This window comes from Muntiacus reevesi, chromosome 2 (assembly GCF_963930625.1).
Source record: "Muntiacus reevesi chromosome 2, mMunRee1.1, whole genome shotgun sequence".
Taxonomy (NCBI): Eukaryota; Metazoa; Chordata; class Mammalia; order Artiodactyla; family Cervidae; genus Muntiacus; species Muntiacus reevesi.
This window is the reverse complement of record NC_089250.1, coordinates 81186934-81213216: the sequence shown is the minus strand read 5'-3', so window position 1 is coordinate 81213216 and position 26283 is coordinate 81186934. Positions and strand designations below refer to the sequence as shown.

The 26283-nt window shown below is 38.4% G+C and overlaps 1 protein-coding gene across 2 annotated transcripts; it reads left to right on the top strand.

The window, feature by feature from the left end:
- Nucleotides 1-22118, top strand: ZNF248 (zinc finger protein 248). Of its 2 annotated transcripts, XM_065922232.1 has the most exons (6): nucleotides 1-659; nucleotides 2268-2413; nucleotides 13244-13370; nucleotides 13650-13745; nucleotides 18959-19543; nucleotides 21314-22118. In XM_065922232.1, the coding sequence occupies exons 2-6, from the start codon at nucleotides 2393-2395 to the stop codon at nucleotides 21328-21330; spliced, it is 846 nt and encodes a 281-aa protein (XP_065778304.1). In that variant the 5' UTR covers nucleotides 1-659; nucleotides 2268-2392; the 3' UTR covers nucleotides 21331-22118. The 2 variants fall into 2 exon arrangements, with proteins under 2 accessions (XP_065778304.1, XP_065778303.1); XM_065922231.1 differs by having other exon boundaries at nucleotides 13-659; nucleotides 18959-22118.
- The last annotated feature ends 4165 nt before the right edge of the window (nucleotides 22119-26283 follow it).

Genomic DNA, 26283 nt, shown 5'->3' with positions numbered 1-26283 from the left:
GACTATGCTGCTCACAGGTATCATTTTAGTTTACATAAATTTGCTGTCTAAACTGCCAGAAAATAAGTTTACCAAAACTAAAATAACATCTGTTCACGTTCATAAATATAATTAAGTGTACCACTTTTCTTGATGCGTCTAGTCAAAAATGCACACTGCTTTGACGTACATCTGTGGGACACGGACAGAATCCAGGGTTCAGGTAGCAGGAATGAGTATAACAGATAGTAACCTCTCAGTTCAGTCAACAAGGCAGAAACTCTCCAGCTTACTTCTAGAGTGGGCATGGTGTACAGTTTGAAAGATAATCTTAAGAAACATACTGAACAATTTCTGTGCCGGAACTCATCCTAAGTGCTTTTACAAGACAAACATCCCAAATCTTCATAAAAAACCGTTAGTTAGGTACTGCACTACTATTAGCTTACTTTTAAAATGTATGAGTGAGGCATGCTTCTAAAGGTACGGCCACTTTTCCAACGCAAACTACCAGGAGCTAAGATCCAGGTCGCTGCTACCGCGCCACGCCGCGCCGCGCCGCTCCCTCCCTCTGCGCATGTGCATCCCCGCCTTCTCCTCCTGGCTCGTCCTTCCGCGGCCTCCAGCCCCTCGTGGGAAACAATCCCTGGCCTCCAGGTCCACGGGCGAGGGAGCTGCGGGTGAGCCCCGGAGGGTGGGGGCAAGGGCCGAGCGGGCTCCGCGCGGCTGGGAGAACCGGCCGAGGCAGCGGTGTCGGGTGGTGGGTTGGAGCCCCGCGAACACTGCGCGACCGCGGGAGCCTACAGCATCTGCAGAACTGAAGGGACGGCAGGCGAGTGCGCTTCTGCCTTAAGGGGCCAGAGTTCCGTGTGGGAACGCGGCCTCTCAGGCTCACTCGGTCTGCAGGTGTTCCGCCCCTCAGCGGAGCGGGAGGCGCTGTCCTGTGGCCGCGGGTGGGGAGTGCGCGTGCGTGAAGTGTGCGCTGGGCCCACGGGGGTGGGGGGCGGGTAGGAGGTGCGGGGAAGAGCGATTGCGCCTGTGCGACTTGTTTTTGCGCACTTCACGTAGTGACGTATGCGTCTCTCCTGCGCCGCGCTTACAGGGAGCCGGGAGGCTGTAGGAGAAGACCATTGTCTCCCGCAGGGCCCAGGAATAAATGAATTTCCTGGACCAAATTGCCGCCTAGAGACTTGGTTTTCTTATCTGTAAAATGCAGACCTCTAGAGTGCTTGCCTCTTTGGGTTGTTTTGAGCGCCCACGTTTTGTCAGCTGCTGTTAGTGTTTGTTCTGTATAGGCAGCTGGAGCTTGGACCCCTCAGTTAAGTCGTTTGTGAAGTGGATTGGAAGGGGCTGGATCACCTAGCCACCAAAGCCTTTTCTTGGCTCTGTTAACATTACTCAGATCCTAAGTTTTTATTTGTTATATCTTCATTTGTTATTTGTTGTATATAATCATGACACGGTGTCCTGAAGCCATCGAAGGCTGTGTGATGGTGGAAGGTCTGAGACAAATTTAAGAAGAGAGAGGTGAGCTGGAGATGAGCGGGGTGGGCACACAGGCTACACAGGAAATGTCACCTCTTTAGAGATTTGTGAAGCCATGTTTGGGGTTGAGAGGCTTACCATCCATAGTTAAAATTCTGTCGTTATCCGTCCCTAACACCTCTTCCTTTCCTAATTCTCCTAATTCACTCTTCGCTGAGGTCAGCCGCCCTCAAGCAGTGTTCCGTTGTTGATGGCATCCAGAGAAATGCTGAGGTTCCTGCTCCCCGTTGCCTCAGACATACAGAATGGTAGTGCAAACAGGTCCTTTTTGGGTTGTCAGTTTCTTATTGAAAGATGCAAAAAGAAATGAGCCCGAGAAGATGACTGGCTCAGATCATGCAGCTTGTTAGTGACAGAATCACAATTGAAAGTCAGGTCTGCAGATTCCTGGGCCACAGCCCATTTTGTCATTTTGTTAGGTCAGAGTTAGCTTTTTATTAAAAGATCGTTTTGAAAATTGTAAGCAGCTTAGAACTAACTTTAAAAAAAAAAAAAAATTTTGCCTTAAACACTCCCATCCCTTTTTCAGAGGTTTCTTTGATTATCCGATCTCATAGGATTAATGGTGGCAGCAGATGAGAGTCAGATAGGACTTAGTGACTAAACAACAACAGTAAGAACCTCAGTTTTGACAACTCCCTAGTGTATCCTTTTAGTTTACTGTTCTGTGTTAAGCATCCTCTCATGTTTTTAATTTTTCTGTGTCACAAAACCTAAATTGGTAATAAATCTTCCCAACCCAGGGATCGAACCCAGGTCTCCAGCATTCTTTACGGATTGAGCCACCAGGGAAACCCGGGAATAAATCAGTAAGAAGCAAATGTTTACATTCACTCAGTGAAAAGTATAAGGTCTAAGGTCAACATAAATGGGAGCCACACATGAGCAGGTAAGTGTCTTGTGTGTGGAGCTGTGTAGGCTAGTGAATCCAGAAACTACAGAACAAGCCAAGTTCTTACTTCCTTCTTTCTCCCTCAGCTCTCCCTCCTCCACTAAGTGAAAAATGAACAAATCCCAGGTGAGTTTTTTTTTATTCCCACTTTATCTAAAATGAGTTTTCTAAAGTTTTTAAAGCTTTATTAAACCGTGTGTCAGCTCATTTGTGTTTCTAGCTTCAGTTGCAGATAGTTCTGGCTTTTGTTTCTGCATTTCCATTTAAATTTCAACCTAATACATGCAGTCTTGTTCCTTCAATACTTCTCCACCTGAATCATTTCTGGAAGAAGCTACCAAATTGTAGTCAAATCCAGTTTTTGTCTTTGTCTTAGTCTTACCGGACCCTTTTGCAGCATTTGATACTATTATGCATAGTCTGTTTTGAAAGTCTCCTCTTGTTGTCTATAATGCTATGCTCCTAGTTCTCCTTTTCCTAACTTCTGTGCCTCATGAAGTTGCCTTTGCCTTTTGCCCCAACATTGCTTATCCCTGGGTTTATTGCTTATCCATTGTTTCTCTGTTCTTAGACAACTGCCCTTCTCAGATACCTATTTTTCCTAACAACTTTTGTCTTTAAAAATTAAAATACTTTAAAATTGTTAGTATATTAACATGGTTTTTAAAAAATTTAAGTGATAGAGAGAAAGTAAAAATTTACATCCCTTCCTCTCTGTACCTTAGGCTTCCTCCAGGTCGGGTGACATTTATTTCTCATCTAAACTGTGTCACTTTCACTGAGAGTGAGAGAGGTTTTATTAACAATTATGCTGTAACAACTGGCATATATTGGGACAGTCCCAGATGAACTGCAGTGTATTGTCACTCAGCTATAGGTATACATTATTTCTGGTTTTTTGTTTGTCCTTCCAGTGTTTCTTTATTCAGTTGAAAGAAAGTTTGTGCCCTCATCTTTTATTTAAAAGGGAATCTATTATAATTGGGCTTTTTAAGTTTAGATGCACCTGTACATACTTGGCAACGTCTTAAATGCAGATTTTAATTCAGTAGATCTGGGTGGGGCCTTGGAACATGCATTTCTAATTAGATGGAGCTAGATCTGGGTGGGGCCTTGGAAGTGCATTTCTAATTAGATGGACCTGATTCTGCTGCTCAGAGAACCACACTAAGTAGTGAGTCTAAACACTGTTTCCCATTCTTTCTTTCTTTTTATTGGTTGCTTTTTTCAGTTCTTTTTTCAGCTTGTCCCAGGGACTCTTTCTGTAACAGAACATGGATTACTTCTTTCTTTGTTATAATCACATAGAAATTCAATTCTGAATGTTCCATAGTTTATTAAACTAGTAATTAACTATTTCCAACTTTTTGCTACTACAAACTATGTTTTAATGAATAACTTTGTATATTAGGTTTATTCTATCATATACATTCGCAGAAATGAGATTTATTCTGTCAGATAAATCCCCAGAAATGATATTTTGGAATATATAAATTCCCAAAGGGTTGACTACAATTGATAAACTTGATCTGTTTGGTGGGATTATAGATACTTTGTATTTACATTGGCATTGCATGAGAGTGCTTTTTCTCCACAGCTTCTCCCATAGAAATAATGTGGTTCACTTTTGGATTTTGATATCTGATAGGTAAAAATTAGTATTTTATGTAGTTTACATCTGTAATTATCCTTACGCTGAGTGAGGTTGAAGATTCTTTTCACATATCTAAAAGATGTCTTGTTTTTATGTTTCTGTGATCTGTTCATATCTTTTACCCATTTTGCTGTTAGGTTTCTGGCTTTTTTTTCTTTTTTCAATGTCTGGTTAGCTCTTTGCATGTTAGTGATACTAATGCTTATCTTTCATATGAGTTACAGAACATTATTTTCTTGTATATCATTTGTCTTTTGATAAGTGTTCCTGGTTTCCCTCCCCTCCCCGTGCAGGTGTCTGCTTCAGGATACCACATTTCACTTAGTCATCATGTTTCCTTAGGCTCCCCTTGGCTGTGACAGTTCCTCAAATTTCCCTTGTTTTTGATGACCTTGTCAGTTTTGAGGAGTATAAATCAGGTGTTTTGTAGAATGTCCTTCACATGGGAATTGTCTTACTATTTTTCCTGTGATTATATTGGGGTAATTGTTTTCTTGGAGAAAGACCACAGAGGTAAAATGTCATTTGGTCATGTCTTATCAGGGGTAAATTCTCTCACATGACTTTTCACTTTTCAACAAATGATGTACCGCTGTTGATCACCAGCCTGAAGCTGTGCGGTATTAACTTTCTCCAAGGTAAAGTTACTCTTTTTTCCCTTTGTTTTCATAATATACTGTTTGGAAGGAAGTGGGGGGTTATACCACACCTCCTTCTCAGTGGAGTATTCACATAAATTATTAGGCATTCTGCACAGATTTTTCTATTTATTAACTCAGTCAGTGTTTATTATCAATATGAACTCATGGCTAGTTATTTTTTTTTTACTTATTATAGTCCAGTACTAACTTATTACTTTGTTGCTCAAATTGTTTGTTCCAGCTTGGTTATTAAATAGAGCACTTTCAACAAATCCCATTGTTGTGTTTTTGTTTGAGTACTTCTATACTTTCTGGTGATAGAAGATATTCCAGGCCCATATTTCCTGCCCTAGAATAAGCCATTTCCCCTGAAGAGCTCTGCTTCCTTTCATTGGAGCATGGTATTAGAAACCAAGATGGGGGGCTCAGTATGCTATTGGTTTGTAATTCCTTATAGATCCTGTCAGCTGACTGAACAAGAAAATATATATATACTAACACATATCTGTGAATATTTCAGTATGTAACCATCTGTATTTATATTAAGCTAAGTATTAGTTCACACTAATGTCTCCTGCTGTAATCATTATCACCTGAAACATTCTGACCTTGTCCCCTTGCTTGTCTGTAACTCCCACTCCAGCAGTCTGGCCTCCACCTTCCTCATTTCATTTACTTAATTGTTCAATTCCAGCATACATATATAAGTTATTTCAAAGTTACTAACCTATGGACTCTTGGTTCCTTCCAGTTTTTGGTCATTATGCATTAAGCTGCTAGAAACATATGTAGATTTTTACATAGATATATGTTTTCAAATAACTAGAGTGTGAAATTAAAAATACTTGATCATATGTTAAGACTTCAGCTTTGTACGAGGTTGAAACTACCCAATTATTTTACAAAAGTGCTGTATCATTTTATATTTCTAACTATGAATGAGAATTCCTTTTGTTCTGCATCTGCACCTGAAATTGACATTGTCATTGTTTTAGATTAAATGGTTCTAATAAATGTGTTATGGTATCTTACTTTTGTTTTAATTCACATTTCTCTAATACACATAATGGGCTTCCCTGGTGACTCAGTGATAAAGAATCCGCCTGCCAATGCAGCAGATGTGGGTTTGATCCCTGGGTAAGGAATATCCCCTGGAGAAGGAAATGGCAATTCACTGCAGTATTCTTGCCTGGGAAATCCCGTGGACAAAGGAGGCTGATGGGCTACAGTCTATGGGGTCACAAAGAGTTAGATACAACTTGGTGACTAAACAACAACAATGACAAGTGATATTGAGCATTTGTTCATAAAGTTATGAACTATCTGTATGTCTTTACTTGACCTGTTCACATTTTTTGTCCATTTTTCAATTAGGCAATTTATTTTCTTACTATTAAGTTTTCAGAATTCTTTTGTATATTTTAAATGCAACTTCTTTATTAGATATATATGTTGAAAATATTTTCTCCCAGTCTATGGCTTGTCTTTTCATTTTCTTAGAAATGAAATGGGCCTCTTTCACCAATAACACACTGTCTTGGTTATTTGTTGTTGTTGTTTGGTCATTCAAAGTGCCCAACTCTTTGCGACCCCATGGGCTGCAGCACCATCTCCCAGAGCTTGCTTAAACTCATGTCCACTGAGTCTGTGATGCCATCCAACCATCTCATCCTCTGTCATCCCCTTCTCCTCCTGCCTTCAATCTTTCCCAGCATCAGCATCTTTTCCAATGAGTCGGTTCTTAGCATCAGGTGGTGAAAGTATTGGAGCTTCAGCTTTAGCATCAGTCCTTCCAATGAATATTCAGGGTTGATTTCCTTTAGGATTGACTGGTTTGATCTTGCAGTCCAGGGCACTCTCAAGAGTCTTCTCCAGCACCACAGTTTGAAGGCATCAATTCTTCAGAGCTCAGCCTTTTTTATTGTCCAACTCTCACATCCGTACACGGCTACTGGAAAAACCATAGCTTCGACTATATGGACCTTTGTAGACTAAATAATGTCTCTGTTTTTTAATATGCTGTCTAGGTTTGTTATTGCTTTTCTTCCAAGGAGCAAGTGTCTTTTAATTTTATTCTTTTCCTTTTTGCAGAGTCTTTGGGATTTTCTACATAGACAATCATGTTGACTTCAGATAAAGACAGTTTTATTTTTTCTTCCTAATCATCTAACTTTTATTTCAGGTTTTTCTGTTTGTTTTGTTTTTGGTCTTTCTGTACTAGCTAGGACTTGAATAATAGTCTTGAAATAGGGCATCCTTGCTCTTTTCCTGCATTTCAGGGAAAAGTGTCATCTCCTAACATTAAGTATTGAGAGGGTAACAGGCAGGAAGGCCAGGGGTCTCCAAAAGGAGGAAATAGGCTGCCAGAATCAGACTTTTTAAAAAAAATCTCTCTTAAGCAACAGAAGGAAACAAGCTAGTGATTTTTTACCCTTCTCTACACAAATTTAAAAAGAGGTTTCTCTTAAAATACTGTGTTGCCTTAATGACACCAGTTTCCACCTGAACTTAACTTTTCTCAAATTTTGAGCTAACAAATATATTTTTCTTACGGAAATGTTTGTCTTAAGCTATGTTAACGTACTATACATTTACCCCAGACTCTGTGTTCAAGTTGTTTGGGCCTAAAGGCTTAGAATTGACTTGACAAACCACTGTGTTATCCTCATACATTGTTCTCCTAATCCATGTAAATGAAACTATTTGTATGGTAATCTGCCTTTATACAAGATTCAAGTCAAATCTTTTATGGCCCGGTGACCTCCCTGATGCCAAGATTATCTCAAAATGCTTCTTGTGGGTGAGGGACCTGGTGCCATTCTCTGAGTTTTGAGACATTGCTTTCTTTCATTAACAGACTGCTAGTAACTATATAACATTCAGCTAAAGACTAACAGGCAGGTATTCTTTCTGCCCCCTTCTGATGTCTATGTCCAAAGCTTTCTCTATCTCTTTTATACTTTAATAAAACTTTATTACACAAAAGCTCTGAGCAATCAAGCCTCGTCTCTGGCCCCAGATTGAATTCTTCTCCAGAGGCCAAGAATCCCGGTGTCTTTCGTGGTTCAGCAACAACCTTTCAGTATGACGTTCTCTTCTTCATCAAGTTGGGAAAGTTTCCCTATATTCCTAGTTTACTGAGAGGGTTTGTTTTTTTTTTTTCTTTATCATGAATGACTGTTTTTCTTCATTAGTTGCTATTATTGTGTCATTTTGCTTCTTTGACTTTCTGATATGTTGGATTGTGTTGTTGTTATTGTTGTTGTTTTTTTAATGTTGACCCAACCTTTCATACAGGCAATAAATTCCACTTGGCTGTGTTTATATTTCTTTTTATACATTGTCAGATTTGATTTGCCCATGTTTGAGGATTTTTGCATCTATGTTATTATTTTTCTCATAATATTCTTGTCTGAGATGTTGGCCTCATATAATGAATTTGGAAGTGTTATTTCCTGGAGGAGATTATGGAGAATTGTATTAGTTTTTCCTTAAATGTTTATTAGAATTCACTAGTGACATTGTCTGGGTTGGTGCTTTCTATTTCGGAAGTATTTTAATTATTGATTTAATTTTTTTTAGCAGAAATGAATCTGTTCACATTATCTGTATCTCCTTTGTGTGAATTTCATAGCTGTGTCTTTTAAGGAATTTGTCAATTTCATCTATGTTCCCAATTTTTCAGGGACAGAATTGTTTGTAGTGTTCTCTTATTATTTTTTATTTATTAATTTTTTTTCTCCTATTTTTTAATGTCATTAGTATTAGTAGTGTCAATCTATCTTTCATTTCTGAGATTCACAATTTGCTTCTTTTTTTCTTGGTTAGATTGGAGGCGTTTTAAAATTTTATTGATCTTTTCAAAGAAGCAGCTTTCGGTTTCATTGACTTTTTCTGTTTTCTTTCACAACTGATTTATTTTAATAAAAATTCCTTTATTTTGCTTGCTTTGGGCTCAGTTTGCCTTTTTTTTTTCTCTAGTTTACTAAGATAGAAGGTTAGATTATTGATTTAAAATCTTTTCTAATATATACATTTGATGCTATAAATTTCCCTCTGTGTCCTGATTTCACTGCATGCCACAAATTTTGATACATGATATTTTCATTTTTATTCCATTTCATTTAAAGTAGTTTAAAATTTCTTTGAGACTTCTTTTTTGACCTATATGCTATTTAATTTTCAAGTATTTGGGGGGTTTTTCAGCTGTCTTTTGCTTTTTGATTTCTCTTTAATTCCATTGTGGTCTGAGAATATATTTTTTATAGCTATTGTTTTAAATTTATTATGGTGTATTTTGTGGCCTAGACTATAACCTATCTAGGTGAATGTTCCATAAGAAGTAGAATAGAATGATAGAATGTATGGTCTGTTTTTTTGGATGGAATATTCTAGAAATTTCAGATCACGTTGATTGACAGTACTGTTCAGGTGGTCTATATACTTACTGCTTTTCTGCCTGCTTGATTTCTCAGGACAGTTGTAGGGGTATTGAAGTCTCTAGCTGTGGTTATAGATTTGTCTGTTTCTCCTTTCAGTTCTGTCACTTTTTGATGTATGTATTTTGATACTTTTGTTGGATGTATACGAAGCCATCTAATGAGTTCTTAGTTTCAGATATTATAATTTTCAACTTTGTAATGCCCATTTTATGAATGCATGTATGTACATGTACATGTTTGTATGCACATTTATCAGAGGTCCCCAAGACTATCACTAGGTACAGTGATTTTCTGGGATGACTCAGCATGTAGTTGTACTTAGGGCTGTGACTTATTAAAGTGAAAGGATAAAAAGCACAGTCAGCAAAGGGAAAGGATATTTGGGGCTTAGTCCAGAGGACACCAGGCATAAGCTCCTAAGACTTTTCCCAGGACAGGCTAAAGTCCCCTATTAATGCGATGTGATGACAAATGTGAAATGTCTGCCAGGGAAGCTGATTAGACACTCAGTGTTCAAAATGTTTATCAGGGGCTAGTCAATGCAGGTATTCTTTGCTTAGCATATAACAAAATTTCAGACTCCAGAAGGAATGTACATGAGCAGCAAAAACCATATAGTTCACACAAACAGTTCAGGCTCTGTGAACCATTCTTACCAAGGACTGGTAAGAACCATCATGAACTCCAAATTCCCAGATACCAGCCACGAGACACCCCTGTAGCAGCAGGTCTTTCAGAAGATAGCAGTCTCAGGCCTGCTGTATTAATTCTTTATCTATAACACACATACCATGTGTCTGTTGACTTCTCTCATCCTTTCATTTATTTTGTTCGTATTTTCCTCTTTTATGTTAATTATAATTTATTCTGAAGTTCTTTTGTGTTACAGTATCTGAGTCTCCTATGTTGTTGTTATTCAGTCACTCAGTCATGTCTGACTCTTTGTGACCCCATGGACTGCAGCATACCACGCTTCCTTGTGCTTCACCATCTTCCGGAGCTTGCTCAAACTCATGTCCATTGAGTCTGTGATGCCATCTAACCATCTCATCTTCTGTTGTCCCCTTCTCCTCCTCCCTTCAATGTTTCCCAGCATTAGGGTCTTTTCTAATAAGTCAGCTCTTTGCATAAGATGGCCAAAGTATTGGAGCTTCAGCTTCAGCATCTTTCCAGTGAATATTCAGGGTTGATTTCCTTTAGGATTGACGGGTTTGATCTCCTTGCAGTCCAAGGGACTCTCAAGAGTCTTCTCCAAAACCACAATTTGAAAGGATCAGTTTTTCTATGCTTATCCTTCTTCATGGTCCAACTCTCACATCTATATATGACTACTGGAAAAAACCACAGCTTTAACTATACAGACCTTTTGTAGGCTAAGTAATATGTCTGCTTTTTAACATGCTGTCTAGGTTTGTCCTAGCTTTTCTTCCAAGGAGCAAACGTCTTTTAATTTCATGGCTGCAGTCACCATCTACAGTGATTTTGAAGCCCAAGAAAATAAAGTCTGTCACTGTTTCCATTGTTTCTCCGTCTATTTGTCATAAAGTGACGGGACCGAATGCCACAATCTTCATTTTTTGAAAGTTGAGTTTTAACCCAGCTTTTTCACTCTCCTCTTTCACTTTCATCAAGAGGCTCTTTAGTTCCTGTTTGTTTTCTGCCATAAGAGTGGTGTCATCTGCATATCTGAGGTTATTGACATTTCTCCTGGCAATCTTGATTCCAGCTTGTGCTTCATCCAGCTGGCATTTCTCATGATGTATTCTGCATATAAGTTAAATAAGCAGGGTGACAATATACAGCCTTGATGTACTCCTTTCCCAATTTTGAACCAGTCCATTATTCCATGTCCAGTTCTAATTGTTGCTTATTGACCTGCATACAGTTTTCTCAGGAGGCAGACAAGGTGGTCTGGTATTCTCATCTCTTTAAGAATTTTTCACAGTTTGTTGTGATCCACACAGTCAAAGACTTTGGTGTAGTCAATGAAGCAGAAGTAGATGTTTTTCTGGAATTCCTTTGCTTTCTCTATGATCCAACAGATGTTGGCAATTTGATCTCCGGTTCCCCTGCCTAGTCTAAATCCAGCTTTAATTCTGGAAGTTCATGGTTCACGTACTGTTGAAGCCTGGCTTGGAGAATTTGGAGCATTACTTTGCTAGTGTGTGAGATGAGTGCAATTGTGTGGTAGTTTGAACATTTTTTGGCATTGCCTTTCTTTGGGATTGGAATGAAAATTGACCTTTTCCAGTCCTTCGGCCACTACTGAGTTTTCCAAATTTGCTGGCATATTGAGTGCAGCACTTTCACAGCATCATCTTTTAGGATTCAAAATAGCTCAGCTGAAATTCTATGACCTCCGCTAGCTTTGTTCATAGTGATGCTTCCTAAGGCCCACTTGACTTCACATTCTAAGATGTCTGGCTCTAGGTGAGTGGTCACACCATTGTAGTTATCTGGGTCATTGAGATCTTTTTTGTATAGCTCTTCTGTGTATTCTTGCCACCTCTTCTTAATATGTTCTGTTTCTGTTAGATGCATGCAGTTTCTGTCCTTTATTGTACCCATCTTTGCATGAAATGTTCCCTTGGTTTCTCTTAATTTTTTTGAAGAGATCTCTAGTCTTTCCCATTCTGTTGTTTTCCTCTTATTTCTTTGCATTGTTCACTTAGGGAGGCTTTCTTATCTCTCCTCGCTTTTCTTTGGAACTCTGCATTCAGTGGGTATATCTCTCCTTTTCTCCTTTGCCTTTTGCTTCTATTCTTTTCGTAGCTTTTTGTAAGGCCTCCTCAGACAACCATTATGGTTATGCTTTTATTGTCTTTTTCCTTTGGTCTTGTCTCATCATATAACATGAAATTTTCTGTTGGATGTTGAGCATTGCATCTAACAACACAGATATTAGGAGAGGCTCCAAAAATTATCTCAAGTAGAGAGGATTCATCCTTTTCTCTGCTGGGCAGGTAGAATACAGAACCGGTCATTTTAATCAGTCATGAGTGAGCTTGATTAGGGCCTATAACATATTAGTTTTAATCCTTCTTTTCCTTTTAACAACTGAAAGTTTTACTTCCTTAGTGAAAGTTAACTTTATAATACAAAAGATAATATGAAATAACTTTTTCTTGGTCATCCCATTCTACTTTTTGTATAGTGCTAGCTCCTACACTTTCCAGTTTAATACATGTTAATGTGTATGTCTCCTCATTAAGAATAATATTTGTATCAACTAGGACCATTCCGCTCTCTCATGGAAACTCAATTTATACAAGATACTACTTTTATCCTACATAGTATAGCATTAAAAAAAAAGCAAAAATCACTCAATCGTGTCTGACTCTTTGCAAGCCCATGGACTATACAGTCCATGGAATTCTCTAGGCAAGATGTTGGAGTTGGTAGCTGTTCCCTTCTCCAGGGGATCTTCCCAACCCAGGGATTGAATCCAGGTCTCCCACATTTCAGACAGATTGTTTACCAACTGAGCCACCAGGGAAGCCCAGCATTAAAGAAAGCAGTCCTAAATTTTTAGTAAGCTAAAGAGATTCATTTCAGTTCAGTTGCTCAGTCATGTCCGACTCTTTGCAACCCTATGGACTGCAACATGCCAGGCTTCCCTGTCCATCTCCAACTCCCGGAGCTTGTTCAAACTCATGTCCATTGAGTCCATGATGCCATCCAACCATCTCGTCCCCTGTCGTTCCCTTCTCCTTCCACCTTCAATCTTTCCCAGCATCAGGGTCTTTTTTAATGTCAGTTCTTCACATCTGGTGACCAACTTATTGGAGCTTCAGCCTCAGCATCAGTCCTTGCAATGAGTATTCAGGATTAATATCCTTTCAGATTTTATCTGATTTTATCTCCTTGCAGTCCAAGGGACTCTCAGGAGTCTTCTCCAACACTACAATTCAAAGGCATCAATTCTTCAGCACTCAGCTTTCTTTATATCCAACTCTCACATCCATTCCTGACTACTAGAAAAACCATACCTTTGACTAGACGGACCTTTGTTGGCAAAGTCATTCTTTTAAATATTTTCCACTCGTATAGCTCTGACAATTTCATATAGTAAAAGAATGTACTGTTACAGGAGCAAGTGTCATTCAAAGATGTTTGTGTGGACTTCACCCAGGAAGAGTGGTACCTGCTGGATCCTGCTCAGAAAATATTATACAGAGACGTGATCCTAGAAAATTATAGCCACCTCGTCTCAGTAGGTAAGAATTTTTTTCCGCATGATTACCAGTAGCATGCATTTCTTAGCTGGTGAAATGTAAAAGCTCCCTGTGAGATTTTCTGGTGGACAGTCAAGGCCCTAAAATGACTAATCCCTTTGGCCACTATAAAGGTTGCTGTAGTCTTGCCTCCCTGGGGATTGGTTTACTTGGGCACCTCTTTCAGATAGCTCCCAAAGCTGTACCTTTCTTGCCCATCAGTTTTTTAGAGTTCCTGAAGCCATACTGTTCAGCCCTAGTCTTATGTTACTCTCTTTACAGGGAATTGCACTACTAAGCCTGAAGTGGTCTTCAAGATTGAGCAAGGAGAAGAGCCTTGGATACTAAAGGAAAGATGCCCAAAACAGTGCCGCTCAGGTGAGTTAGTGAGTTCACAAGCGGATGGAAGCCAGAGGAAATGAGATCTTAGGCCATTGGTGTATGGTTCCAACTCCTGACCTTTGAAAGTGATTGACAGTTGGCCCAAATACTTATGTTACCTTAATCACATTCTTCTGTATGTCACTTTCACTCATAAATGCTTCCCTTTGTTCTTTGACATTTTAGTGTCATCTACCTATATCCATAATCCAAACCCAGTTGGCTCCATCTGAGATAATTTTTCTTTACTATTTTGAAATTGTCCACCCTCCATCTATTGCCTTTGGACATCTTTTGTTAGATGCTATGATTCATGTAATACTTCCCTATATTCATTTAACAAATACATGGTGAGCATTCAATATGACCCAATTATGTTTATACATAATTAAAAGAATGTCCCTATTATCAGAGTGTTTATTACGGTGAGAGACAAAAAGCATACGTGTGTGTGTGTATGAAGATGTATGTGCATGTATGCACACATACATGGTGTTGAGTGGTGGTAAGTACTGTGAAGAGCTGAAGTAGTGGAAAGGGGGTTAGAGAATGATAACGTGCTATTTGGTACAGAATTCAAGAAAAAATGGGCTTCCCCTGTGGCTCAGCTGGTAAAGAATCCACTTGCAATGCGGGGACCTGGGTTCAATCCCAGGGTTGGGATGATCCCCTGTAGAAGGGAATGGCTACCTACGCCAGTATTCTGGCCTGGAGAATTCCATGCACTGTATAGTCCTTGGGGTTGCAAAGAGTTGGACATGACTGAGCAACTTTCACTTCACTTCAAAAGAAAATGTCTTTTGTGAGGTACATAGTAGATATGACTCTCTAATAAATTAAAGCGTGAGGTCTGTGGATTCTGAATACTCCAGGCAGAGGGAGCATCAGGTGCTGGTGCTAAACTTGTTGGACTAGTGTGTTCTTAGAGTGTCTGAGGAATGATAAGGATGTCATGGTAGCTGGAGGTGAGTGGGCATGGGGGAGATTGGTAGGAGATGATGTCATAAGTACCATGGACTATGGTAGATATATTAATTTTATTTTGAGTGGTGTGGGAAATCCTCAGACTTTTTTCAGTATATGTAAGTCAAATTAAGCTAGCAGATTGGATTTACAGTTTAAAAGAATCTCTCTGACTTCTCTGTTGTGACCATGTGATGGGTGGATGAAGCTTAGGCACAAGCAAGGAAGGAATACCAGTTAGGACACCATTGGATACTCAGAGGAGAGAAGCTGGTTGCCCAGGCTATGTTGGAAATGCTGAAAAAATGGTGGATTTGTACATATATCTTGAACATGAGGCCAAGAGGATTTGTTACTGGGTTGGGTATAGAGTGTGAGAGGGGGAGGAGTTGAGCATAAATTCCAATGATTTGTTTTCGGTACCTGATAACTTAGAGTACCATTTACTGAGAGAGAAAATTTGGAGGAGAGATTAGAGAGGAGAGTTAGTACAATTGGACACAAGAAGCTTGGGATAACTGCTAGACTCTGGGAGACACATACACACAACTTCTTTGTAAAAGACCATACAGTAAATATTTTAGGCTTTGTGGGCCACACATGGTCTCAGTTGCTGCTGCTGCTCTTCCTCCTCTTACATCTTTCTCTTCTTTCTCTTCCTCCTCACTCCTCTCTGCTGCCTTTTCTGTATATTTCCCTCTAAAAACTTAAAAACATCCTTCATCCTTAGTTCTAGGCCCACGACCTTGCAGTCAGAATTTGCTGACCCCTTTTCTAGAGAGTGGTTGTTTGTAAATGAGAGAGGTAGTCATGGGGCAGTACTGCTTTTACAAGGTGTGTAAATCCACTAAATCTTGTCATTAGAGGAGATTGAGGGGAACAGTCTGAGTCACTTGAAAATTAGAGAGCCTGGTTTCCCAGGGGTCAAATAAGGAACATTCAGCCATCCGTTACTACCTTAAATGACAACCATGGGTTTAGTGTCCTGCACCTGTTATCCCGTTACTAGTTTTTTCAAATTCCTAATGTTATTTTCTTTTCCATCTTCTTCATCTCTTCTTTTTCTCACTTGTCACTGATACCTAACTTGATCTTCCTAGTTGTCGTTTTTTTCTACCTAAAGCATCCAGTTTATCTTTCACTAGCCTAACAAAGTTGATCCTTATTAATGAATGAAATCAAAGTCTCCTTTCAGTGACTGTCACAGTCTAGCCCAGTTTTACATATCTGTGTCTTTTTTACTGCTCTTTGGAGCTCTTTTTAAACTTCATGCTATTTTATGTCTTAAATTTCACTTTTAAATATTTTCCCTTTTTTCTATAATTTTCACTTTGCCTTTTAAGTAACTGAATTAAAATTGGGTATGCAAAGTGTTTAAACATCACATGGCCTATAATGCTTGTTATTATTATTTCACTTATTTTAAGTTAGTGATCAATTTTTTGCTATAACTTAAATAGTCTATATTTTATAACCCTAACCCACTAGCATCTGTAGCCCCAAAATTCAGACCTGATGATATGACTGTTGCTTAGGGTTTCTATCATTGCTGAGATTTTGTTTTTCCAAAGAGAAGCTTCAGATAATTATTAGAATCTGGGATGGAATAGGAGGTTTCATATGTATATTACTTCAGTATTCTTGGGCTTCGCTCATGGCTCAGCTGGTAAAGAATCTATGTGACTGCAATGTGGGAGACCTGGATTCGATCCCTGGGGTTGGGAAGATCCCCTGGAGAAGGAAACAGCTACCCACTCCAGTATTCTGGTCTGGAGAATTCCATGGACTGTATAGCCCATGAGGTCACAAAGTCAGACACAACTGAGCAACTTTCACTTTCAGTACATATAGATACACACACAAACACACACACATATATACATATATATATATACATACACACCATATATAGTATAAAGTACATAGTTGAGGCCAGAACTAGAAGTATCCATACTTTCCTTTCATACTTTTCCTGATTCTGATATTTTAATAATTACTTTGTTGAACCAAGTTTAGAAGAGATCACTCTTTTTCATCCATTCAGAAAGTATTCTATAGTATTTTTACTAAATGCACATTCCCTTATTTTATCCTCAAGTACAGGTTGAAAATAATTCATATGCACATCAGTTTTTAAGAATCACAAATGTCCTATCTCTTTAGCGAAGTCAGAGGAAATAGAATTTTGCTAACACCTGCCTAGACTGTGGTCATGACACAGGGTATATCATTGAACAATGGACTTGTTTTATCTTGTCTTACAGTGAATTAAACAGGTAGTAACTTCTAAAGGCAGCAGGTAGGGACTGAAAATGATAGGGATCTTGTAGAGTTTGTTGGCTTTGTTATTTTATTATTACTTTTGTGGTTTGTTGTTTTAAATTAAAGTAGCATTTCCTGGAGGATGTTCAGGTCCCAAGGAGAGAGCCAAGGCTGGAGTGTAACTGATTACATAAAAGGTGTGTTGTTGGGAATGAGCAATTTGTTAAATATCCAGCTAGAACCACACAGATATTTTCTAATGGATTTACAGAATTGTGACTTGAACTCATAATATAAATTCAGTTTTTGTTTTAATTTGTGTTTGTCAAGATAATGACTATTATCAGTTAGTCTTTGGAGCCATGGGCTCAGGACTGTTTTAGATTTTTTTTTAGCATATGATTAACATTGTTTCACTTAGTTAGTTACTCAGTCATGTCTGACTCTTTGTGACCCCATGGACTGTAGCCCACCAGGCTCCTCTGTCCGTGGAATTCTCCAGGCAAGAATACTGGAGTGGGTAGCCATTCCCTTCTTCAAGGGATCTTCCTGACTCAGCAGTTAAACCCGGGTCTCCTCCTTTTCAGGCAGATTCTTTACCGTCTGAGCCACCTGGAAAGCCCATTTTGTGGAGTATTGACAGTAAAGAATAGCCAAGAATTTTTACAATAAAGTTTGTTGAAGGCCTCAGAAGCATATATTAATAGAAAAATATGATCTTATAGGTCTCATCTGTAAGTAAAAGCCACAAATGAGTCTAGATATGAAAGCAGAAAACCTTGATGTAAACAATAAACCTAGATATGAAAGCAGACTTAAAGATCAGTATCGTTCAGGAACAAAATTGTTTTGGGGGAAAGTAAGGCAGCAGATCGAAGTAAAGAAGCATATGTCTTGGTGGTTGGGACAACGTCATCAATAGCTGTGAGCAGGCAGAATGAGCCTGGTCCTTTGGCAGAGATGGTCTGTCCGTCATCTGTTTTGTATTTCCTGTTGGACACCTGTTGTTGCAAATTACAGCTTGATAGTTAAGAGTCTGGGTTAAAGCATTGTCCCTTAGAGCATGAGGAAGTAGGTACCTTCAGAAATTTGATGTTCATATGTCAAATGGGAAAAAGGAATAGCAACATGCACATTAGTGAGGATCCTACCACAGTAATCAAGCTGTGGGAAGGTAAGGGCAAGAAAGCATGATCTGCCTCTGTCAAACTGAGTTCTTCCTCTAATATGTTTCTTAAACAGTCTATTTTTCTTTAAAAACAAATGAACAAAACAAAAGACCTCTCTTGTTAAACTCATCCAGTTCTTGGAGTTTCCTGTTCCCTAAATGAATAACTCATAAAATCCCCATCCCTTACCCCATGCTTACCATGTCTTGTTATAATTATTCCATATGAATTAAAGGAATCCTGGGCTATCAGACTATTCTTCTGAACCTGAGGCAGTTGGTGTTTTCAGAACTTTAGTCTGGTGTTGATGTGTAGAGTAGAAGCGAGTACCCTAGTAGGAATCACACCAGGTAATCAGTGTCTGAGGGGGTTAGGAGTAGACTGCTTTGTTTCCACCAAACACAGTTCATTTTCTGAAAGCCCTTGTCTACTAATCTTCAGTGTAATGATATTCATTGTTCAATGTCTCTGTTGGGCTCACTCCATTCTCTTGAGTTTCCTGATTTCTGAATCAGCCACTCTCTGGTTCCCTGTGTTTTGAATATATTTCACCTTTTTCTGTCTAGTTTTAAAGTTTGTATTAATAAAGAATTAAATGTTATTGCCAGTTTCCTTTCCCTATTTTTACTAAAGCATGTTTTTATATTCCACTCAAATCAGAAGAGTAAAGAAAATATATGTTGGATTTTAGTTTACACCAGAAAACTGAGCCTAAAGCAAAAGAACTGACTGTGTAATAGGGCATTTGTGTAAAAGTTGAATTCCATTAGAAATGTACTAGGATTCATAAGATGTGGTTATTTTTCTCATTTCTAGAAGACTGGAAAGTTGATGACCTAATAGAGCGCACCCAGGAAAATCAAGATGAACATTTTTGGCAACTTGCTTTCACCAGCAACAAAATATTAAGTACAGACAGTGGTGACAGAGTAAGGAAAACTTTAAATCTAGGTACAGACTCCATTCCTTCAAGCAATTTTCTGTATAAAATATGTGACTCATGTGAATTGAGTTTGAAAAATATTTCAGGCTTAATTATTAACAGAAAGAACTATTCTAGAAAGAAGCCTGATGAGTTTAGTGTATATGAGAAATTGCTCCTTGATATTGGGCATGACAAAACTCCTCCTGGAGGGAAATCTTATAAATATAATCAACAAAAGAATGTCCTCAATCATGGACAGGATCTCACTCAGTCCATTTTTGACCAGCCTTTTGAGTATAATGAAAATGGAAGAGGCAACCATGGAGAGGCAGCCTTTTTCACAAATAAGAAAGTTCAGATAGGAGAGACACATTGTAAATATAATGAATGTGAAAGAACCTTCATCCAAAGTTTGAAGCTCAATTTATCTCAGAGAACTCATTTTGAAATGGAACCATGTGAATGCAGCATTTGTGGTAAGTCCTTCTATATGGATTTAAGATTGGGACATCAGAGAGCTCTTACGGGAGACAATCCTTATGAATATAATGAATATGGGCAAATTTTCTGTGACAATTCAACTTTCGTTATCCATCAGGGAACTTACACAAGAAAGACTCCCCATGAATATAAAGTCAGTCACAAAACATGGGAAAAGTCAGCTCTCTTTAAACATCAGATAGTAAACATGGAAGAAAAACCTTATAAGCACAATGAAAACAGAAATACTTCCAACAGGAAGTCACATCTCACCCAACTTCGAAGAGCTCACTCAGGAGAAAAAACCTTTGAGTGTGGTGAATGTGGGAAAACATTCTGGGAGAAGTCAAACCTCACTCAGCATCAGAGAACACACACAGGAGAGAAACCCTATGAATGTACTGAATGTGGGAAATCCTTTTGTCAGAAACCACATCTTACCAACCATCAGCGAACACATACAGGAGAAAAACCCTATGAGTGTAAGCAGTGTGGGAAAACATTCTGTGTGAAGTCAAACCTCACCGAACATCAGAGAACACACACAGGGGAGAAACCCTATGAATGTAATGCATGTGGAAAGTCCTTCTGCCACAGGTCAGCCCTAACTGTTCATCAGAGAACACACACAGGAGAGAAACCCTTTATATGTAATGAATGTGGAAAATCCTTCTGTGTGAAATCAAACCTCATTGTACATCAAAGAACTCACACAGGAGAGAAACCATACAAATGTAATGAATGTGGGAAAACGTTCTGTGAGAAATCAGCTCTCACTAAACATCAGAGGACTCACACAGGGGAGAAACCCTATGAGTGTAATGGATGTGGGAAAACCTTTAGTCAGAGGTCAGTACTCACTAAACATCAGAGAATTCACACAAGGGTGAAAGCTCTTTCAGCATCCTGAACATTCAGAAGGCTTCATCCACTCCTTCAAATTTGTTATACAGGTTTTTAAAATGAGATGAATGGAACCCAAAGAATATCACAAATTCCTGTAGAGAGTGAGATTTTGTTGTAGTTCAGATAATTAGTACTAGAATAAAACCTTATTCATGCTTTGAATATGTAAAAGCTTTCCAAAAAAAGTAAAACTTTTCATCAGAAAATTTATATTGAAGGGAAATTCATTTACATAATATGGTGAAAAAAAACACCTTTGTCTAGAATTTATGTTGTGTAGTGCCATATTCTGGATGTGACACAAAAATTTTATTGTTGTTAATATAATGGGTGATACTCATTTGCAGTCATATTCACATTGGAATCTGAAGTTTAAAGAAGTTAAATGACAAGAGCATTAAACATTTATATGAAGAGTCCTTAATGTTTGGAGGCCTTTTGTGGGTATGCTAATATCATAGAAATTTGAGGTATTCTTGATTTGTATATTAGAGCCTAACATGCTTATGAAGAGAAAATCTAAACCCTTCATTAACTGTTAATAGTCTGTATTAACATTTCCCCCACTAGAAACCATCAATGTCTTAGGTTGTAATAGTTATATATATAAGTATATGTAAATGTATTTATACGTGCTTACCAATACACAGTGATGTGCTACAGTAAGTTTATACTAGCTTGCAAGCACTGCTGATAAATTTTCAGGAATTTTATGAGCCAGTTGTTAAATACAGTCATTATTTTAAAATTAAAATATTAATTTACAGTTAAATAATATTAAAAAAGCAAAGGTAATACATACTCAACACTCATCATTTCCTAAATATTTCACAGTGTTTTGGTATTATCTTTGTTCTTAGGTTACCTGTACTGTTAAATCAGCATGGTGAACACTATATAATGATGTGGTACTATACATCTGTGACCAGCCCTACGTTCAGTGCCATCGTGTTGGTAGTGTGGCGTTAGTGGGAGTATTTGCACCATGATAACTGACAAACTCTACAGATTAGGATTTTTGTTTTCTCGGAGGATCTGCTGTCAAATATTTACAGTGGTACATCACTGTGTATATATGAAAATACGTTTGGCAAATTTAAAATACTAGCCACATACCCCTTCTCCCATTTCCATAGAGAAATGGCTGTGTCCATTACTGCTGAATGGCCTCTTCAAAAAAGAAGCCAAAATATGTTTTTTGTGAGGTTTTTAACTACCTATGCATCAATCCTGTTTTCAGTACTATCAGAGACTCTGTAACGTGGCCCGTATATGCTCTTTTACTACCTATTGCTTACTTTTCTTCCGACTTTGCTGGCATATGCGAATGAGTATGGCCATTATTACTGAGCTTCCACTTCCATAAAAAGGCCAAACAATATTTTCCTGAGGTTATTCAGCTGCCTTGGGTCAGTCAATAATGTGAATGCTATTAATAACAATGATAATTACATAAATTTTGCAAAGGTTAACATCAGCTATGAACAGTAATGCTCACAGTATTCAGCAAATAAAAAGTAGTGTTGTATAATGAAATGCTTCTGTCCCATTCTTGGTGCTTTATTGCTGTATCTATTTGGGCGTGACGTGTGTAACCCAAGTTGTATGTAACTCAGGAATTATGTATTTGTATTTAATTTAATAAAACGTAATATACTATCTCTCTCTTCTTTGTCCTACGGTTTTCTTTGCTTCTTTGGAAAACACTGATAAGCAGTTCTAAGAAACACTGCCCACCAAATAGCCATTCCCTGCTTCCTCCTTGTTGGGCCGCGTTTTGTCTTTTTGTCCATCCTTTCCCCAGATGATTTAGGGGTAAATCCACATTAGTCTAAGTTAATCATGAATATTCTGTTCTAGTGATTTTGTTGGGATGGACAGGTGAATAGTGAGATATTTGGAAAATATTCTTGGTGCTTTGGGGAAAGAACTCAGTGATAAAATATTGTCATGACATGAGAAGAGATTATCTCTCTTCTGCTGGACTTTTTCATGGCTGTATGTTATACTAGATTATAGTTGTGGCCTGGATGGGCAATAGCCTGAAGAGAACAGTACACAAGATGGGAAAAACCTGACTCAGAGGTGTGGTCACTGAACTGCACAACTCTTTCTGGACCTGCTATCTACTAGGAGTTTGTATTACTGGGGCAAAAGAGGCTTCTTGTTTATTCTTGGAGATGTCTTTTATTTAGCACTGAAGGCATTCACCTGATTCAAATGAATTCTTTTCTAATAGAAGTGTTAATGTTCTATACAGCAGTTTTAGAGATGAATTATTTCCTTTGACAAATTAATATAGGGAGGGCTGTTTGTATCAGCCATGTATCTAGTGAAAAACAGAATTCTGATCCAACTAAGAAGACTTTCATGGCAGACTTACTACAGTGGTTTGGCCAGAAACAAGGGATATTGAAGCACCTAGAGATTAGTGTCCCCGGGAGGCCATTACCATTCTAAGTCCGTAAGGGCAAAGGATGAAAGCAGGTGTTAACCAGAGCCCAGTAAGACCTGCTGCTCTTGTGGAGGGGGGGCCGTCTCATAGGAGATACTGTCATCCCTAAAATTATGGACCACATTTCGGGAACCCAGTCAGATGCCATCTGCAGGTGAGCCCACATGGACACAGAGAAAGTAGAGGGGAAGGTCTGGGTGGAGCTGTTGTTGAATAACCAGCACAGTGTTTTTTATTCCTGTAAATCCCTATATAATGGCTTAGTATTAGAAATAAAATTATTCTTCTAGCTGAAAGTTAAGTATTTCTGCTTCATTGTGCTTTTATGTTGTCATAAGTCAATTGCTTTTGGAACTGAGCTCTGTGGCAGGTACGTCTCTCGTTTGATATATGTGAAGCAGACATGTTAACTTGATTATTCATTTAACCTCACATGATGTTTCTTGTCCTATGTGGTGTGAGGTTAGCAGCTCTGTGTTCTTCCAAATAAATAGCAAGTCCTCTCTGCACTGTTTGATTAATTCGTTCTTTTTCTTGTTGGCTTGATATGACCACTGGGGTAACTGGTTACCTCTCTAGGTAGCATAATAAGAGTAGATGTTTAACTCACATAATAAGTACATTTTATGGGATTTTTAATTGAAATATAATATTTTGACAGTATTTCTGACTGGTAAAATTCAAATGCCCATAAAATAAGACTCTGGTATCTCTATATGTAGATAGATAAGGTTAAGAAAGTGAAAGTATTAGTTGCTCAGTGTGTCTGACTCTTTGTGACCCCATGGACTGTAGCCCACCAGGCTCCTCTGTCCATGGGATTCTCCAGGCAAGAATATTAGCGTGGGTAGCCATTCCCTTCTCCAGGGAATCTTCCTGACCCAGAGATTGAACCCGAGTCTCCTGCACTACAGGTAGATTCTTTACTGTCTGCTCCCTAGGGGAGCCCATATATGTGTTAATTACATAGCAAAAGGCCCAGGATATATGCTGCCCATACTATGAGGAGAGGGCATACATACTCTTTGGAGTGTAACAGAAGAGTGTTCTTCAATCTCTACCTGCAACAGTTACCTCCCTTGAAATAACAATTGGCTTTTACAAGGGAGGTAACTGTTGCATGTAGAGATTGAAGAACACTCTTCTGTTACACTCCAAAGAGTATGTATGCCCTCTTCTCACAGTATGGACCCTGGCATAATCAGCATAGTCCTAGGAAAACTTAGGAAATTCCAGTACCCCATGGGCACAAATCATCGCTGCCATACTTCACCAAGTTCTTCCATTTTAAGAAATATAATTAAAGACTGACAAGAGCAGAGCTTGTCGTCACTAGGGGCTTCAAGGAATTCTGAAAACCCTCTTTATTCTCTGAGGACTTGAGCCTCTTTTGAGGGGTTAGACAACTGAGAACTTTTGGCCTGTGTGTTATTGAAAGTAAGTTCAGGATAAGACCACCTCTTTTACATACGGATAACCTCCCCTATTTTGTAGATGAGGATTCTGAGCCCAGAGAGGATCAACCATTCCATACTCTAGACTCCAAACATGTTCAGGGTGGCATGAAAAATATTAAACCTCACTTCTCCACCTCCCCAAGTATCTGAGGGTAACCGGCTCTCAAACAGTGTGTGTCTAAGAGTAGACACCAGTTCCTCATTGTCTGGAAGACAAGCCTGAGTGTGAAAGGAGGGGCAGGCTGGGAAAGGGGAGACTTAGTTCCTCAGACAAAAGGAAGGGATTTGAGATTATGTACTTAAAGGTTATGTAGTGGCTACTGCAACTCTTATACATTCTTCTAGTAATATAACCTATTCTTGTGTACATGGAATTGGCATTTACCTCAGATGATACCATCTCTTCCTGACCCCATGTCTGTATTCATCCAGGAATAATCCTTTGTTAAAAATAAGCCAATGAGAACCCATTCTAGAATATTTTTATCGAAAAGTCATCATGACCAGATAGCTTGTGTCCTTGCTGTCTGCAGCCATATCAGGAAAATACATCCCCATGGGAGAACATGATGGTGATAAGTATAAAATTTTCCCATTTATAAACATAGAATGGGAGAAGTTGTCAGAAAAAGTGATTTTATGTAGTGTGAAAAGGGGAAGACCTCAATGGGGAGGCCAGCATGGAGGAAAGGAGCCATTTGAATATCTGGAGGAAGCTGTGTGTATGTGTGTGTGTAATGCATATATATGTATAACCTGTTTTGTTTTGGCATTGGGCCCATTTTCTAACTTGAACTTGACCTCCTCTTGCCTGATACGACCTGTCACTTTATGTACAGTATATACTTGGCAGGGAAAGTATACTTGGCAGAGCCATAGACTCTGGGACGGTTCAACTCAAGGGTAAACTTGTCTTCAGCCACTACCCCTGTTTATTGCTTCCAATTGGAGGCTGCAGGTTCCAATTGGTAGGTTGCCCCGAACCTACCCCTTTATCTGTGTTTTCTGGGGAAGGCTTATCCTGTTGAATCCCTGTTATTTTCACACTATCTTACTCTGCCCTCCCAACACCACTTATTAAATAGGCCCATTTCTCTCCACTTCTTTGAAACACTATCATAGACTAAATTCTTGTCACAATCTTAGGACTTAACATGTATATTTCCCCACTCAAAGTTAAAATATTTAGATTATTATAGTCGTTAAAGATACTTCAGATAAGCATTAGTCTCCATTTTCACAAAATGTTTGACTCTTCCCAATATTACATATAAAATTTACATTTGTTCTAGCAATGAAACCAAAAGAAATAAGTAACTTGAGATTTTGTTGGGAATGTTGTGCCATAATGTACTTCATTTTTTATTCAGAGAAATGATTTGTACCTCTAATTACTCAGCTCTTTTAAGCTGTTGTTTAATAAAGTTCATTTCCCTCATATAGATTCTGCATATGTTATTTATGTCTACATATTTTTCTTTGAACTTGTAAACCTCTTGACAGTATTATTGTGGACATAAGAGGGACACTTTATATTATTAAAATTTATTTACCAATAAAGATTTTCACTGTATGCTCAATGAAAAAATAGTCACAAGTCATTTGTAAAAAAAAAAAAAAAAGAGCTGGTACTTAAAGTTAGCTTTGAGAAGGGGGTTTCTTTTGGTTAATATTTGGTTTTTTGTATTTTTTCATTTTTGTTTCACAACTGTGTAATTTTTCCAATTTAACATAATTTACAACCCAGGAGAAACTCTGATTATCATGGATATGACACTTTTTAATTGTTGGCCTTTGTTTTCAGCTTTATTTAAATGTTGTACCTGTATTCATAAATGAAGTGGATATATTGGTGACGTACATTTGTGGTAGTTTTATGTTAGTATAGAGTCAGGGTGTGATTGTAGCCCATTTCCAA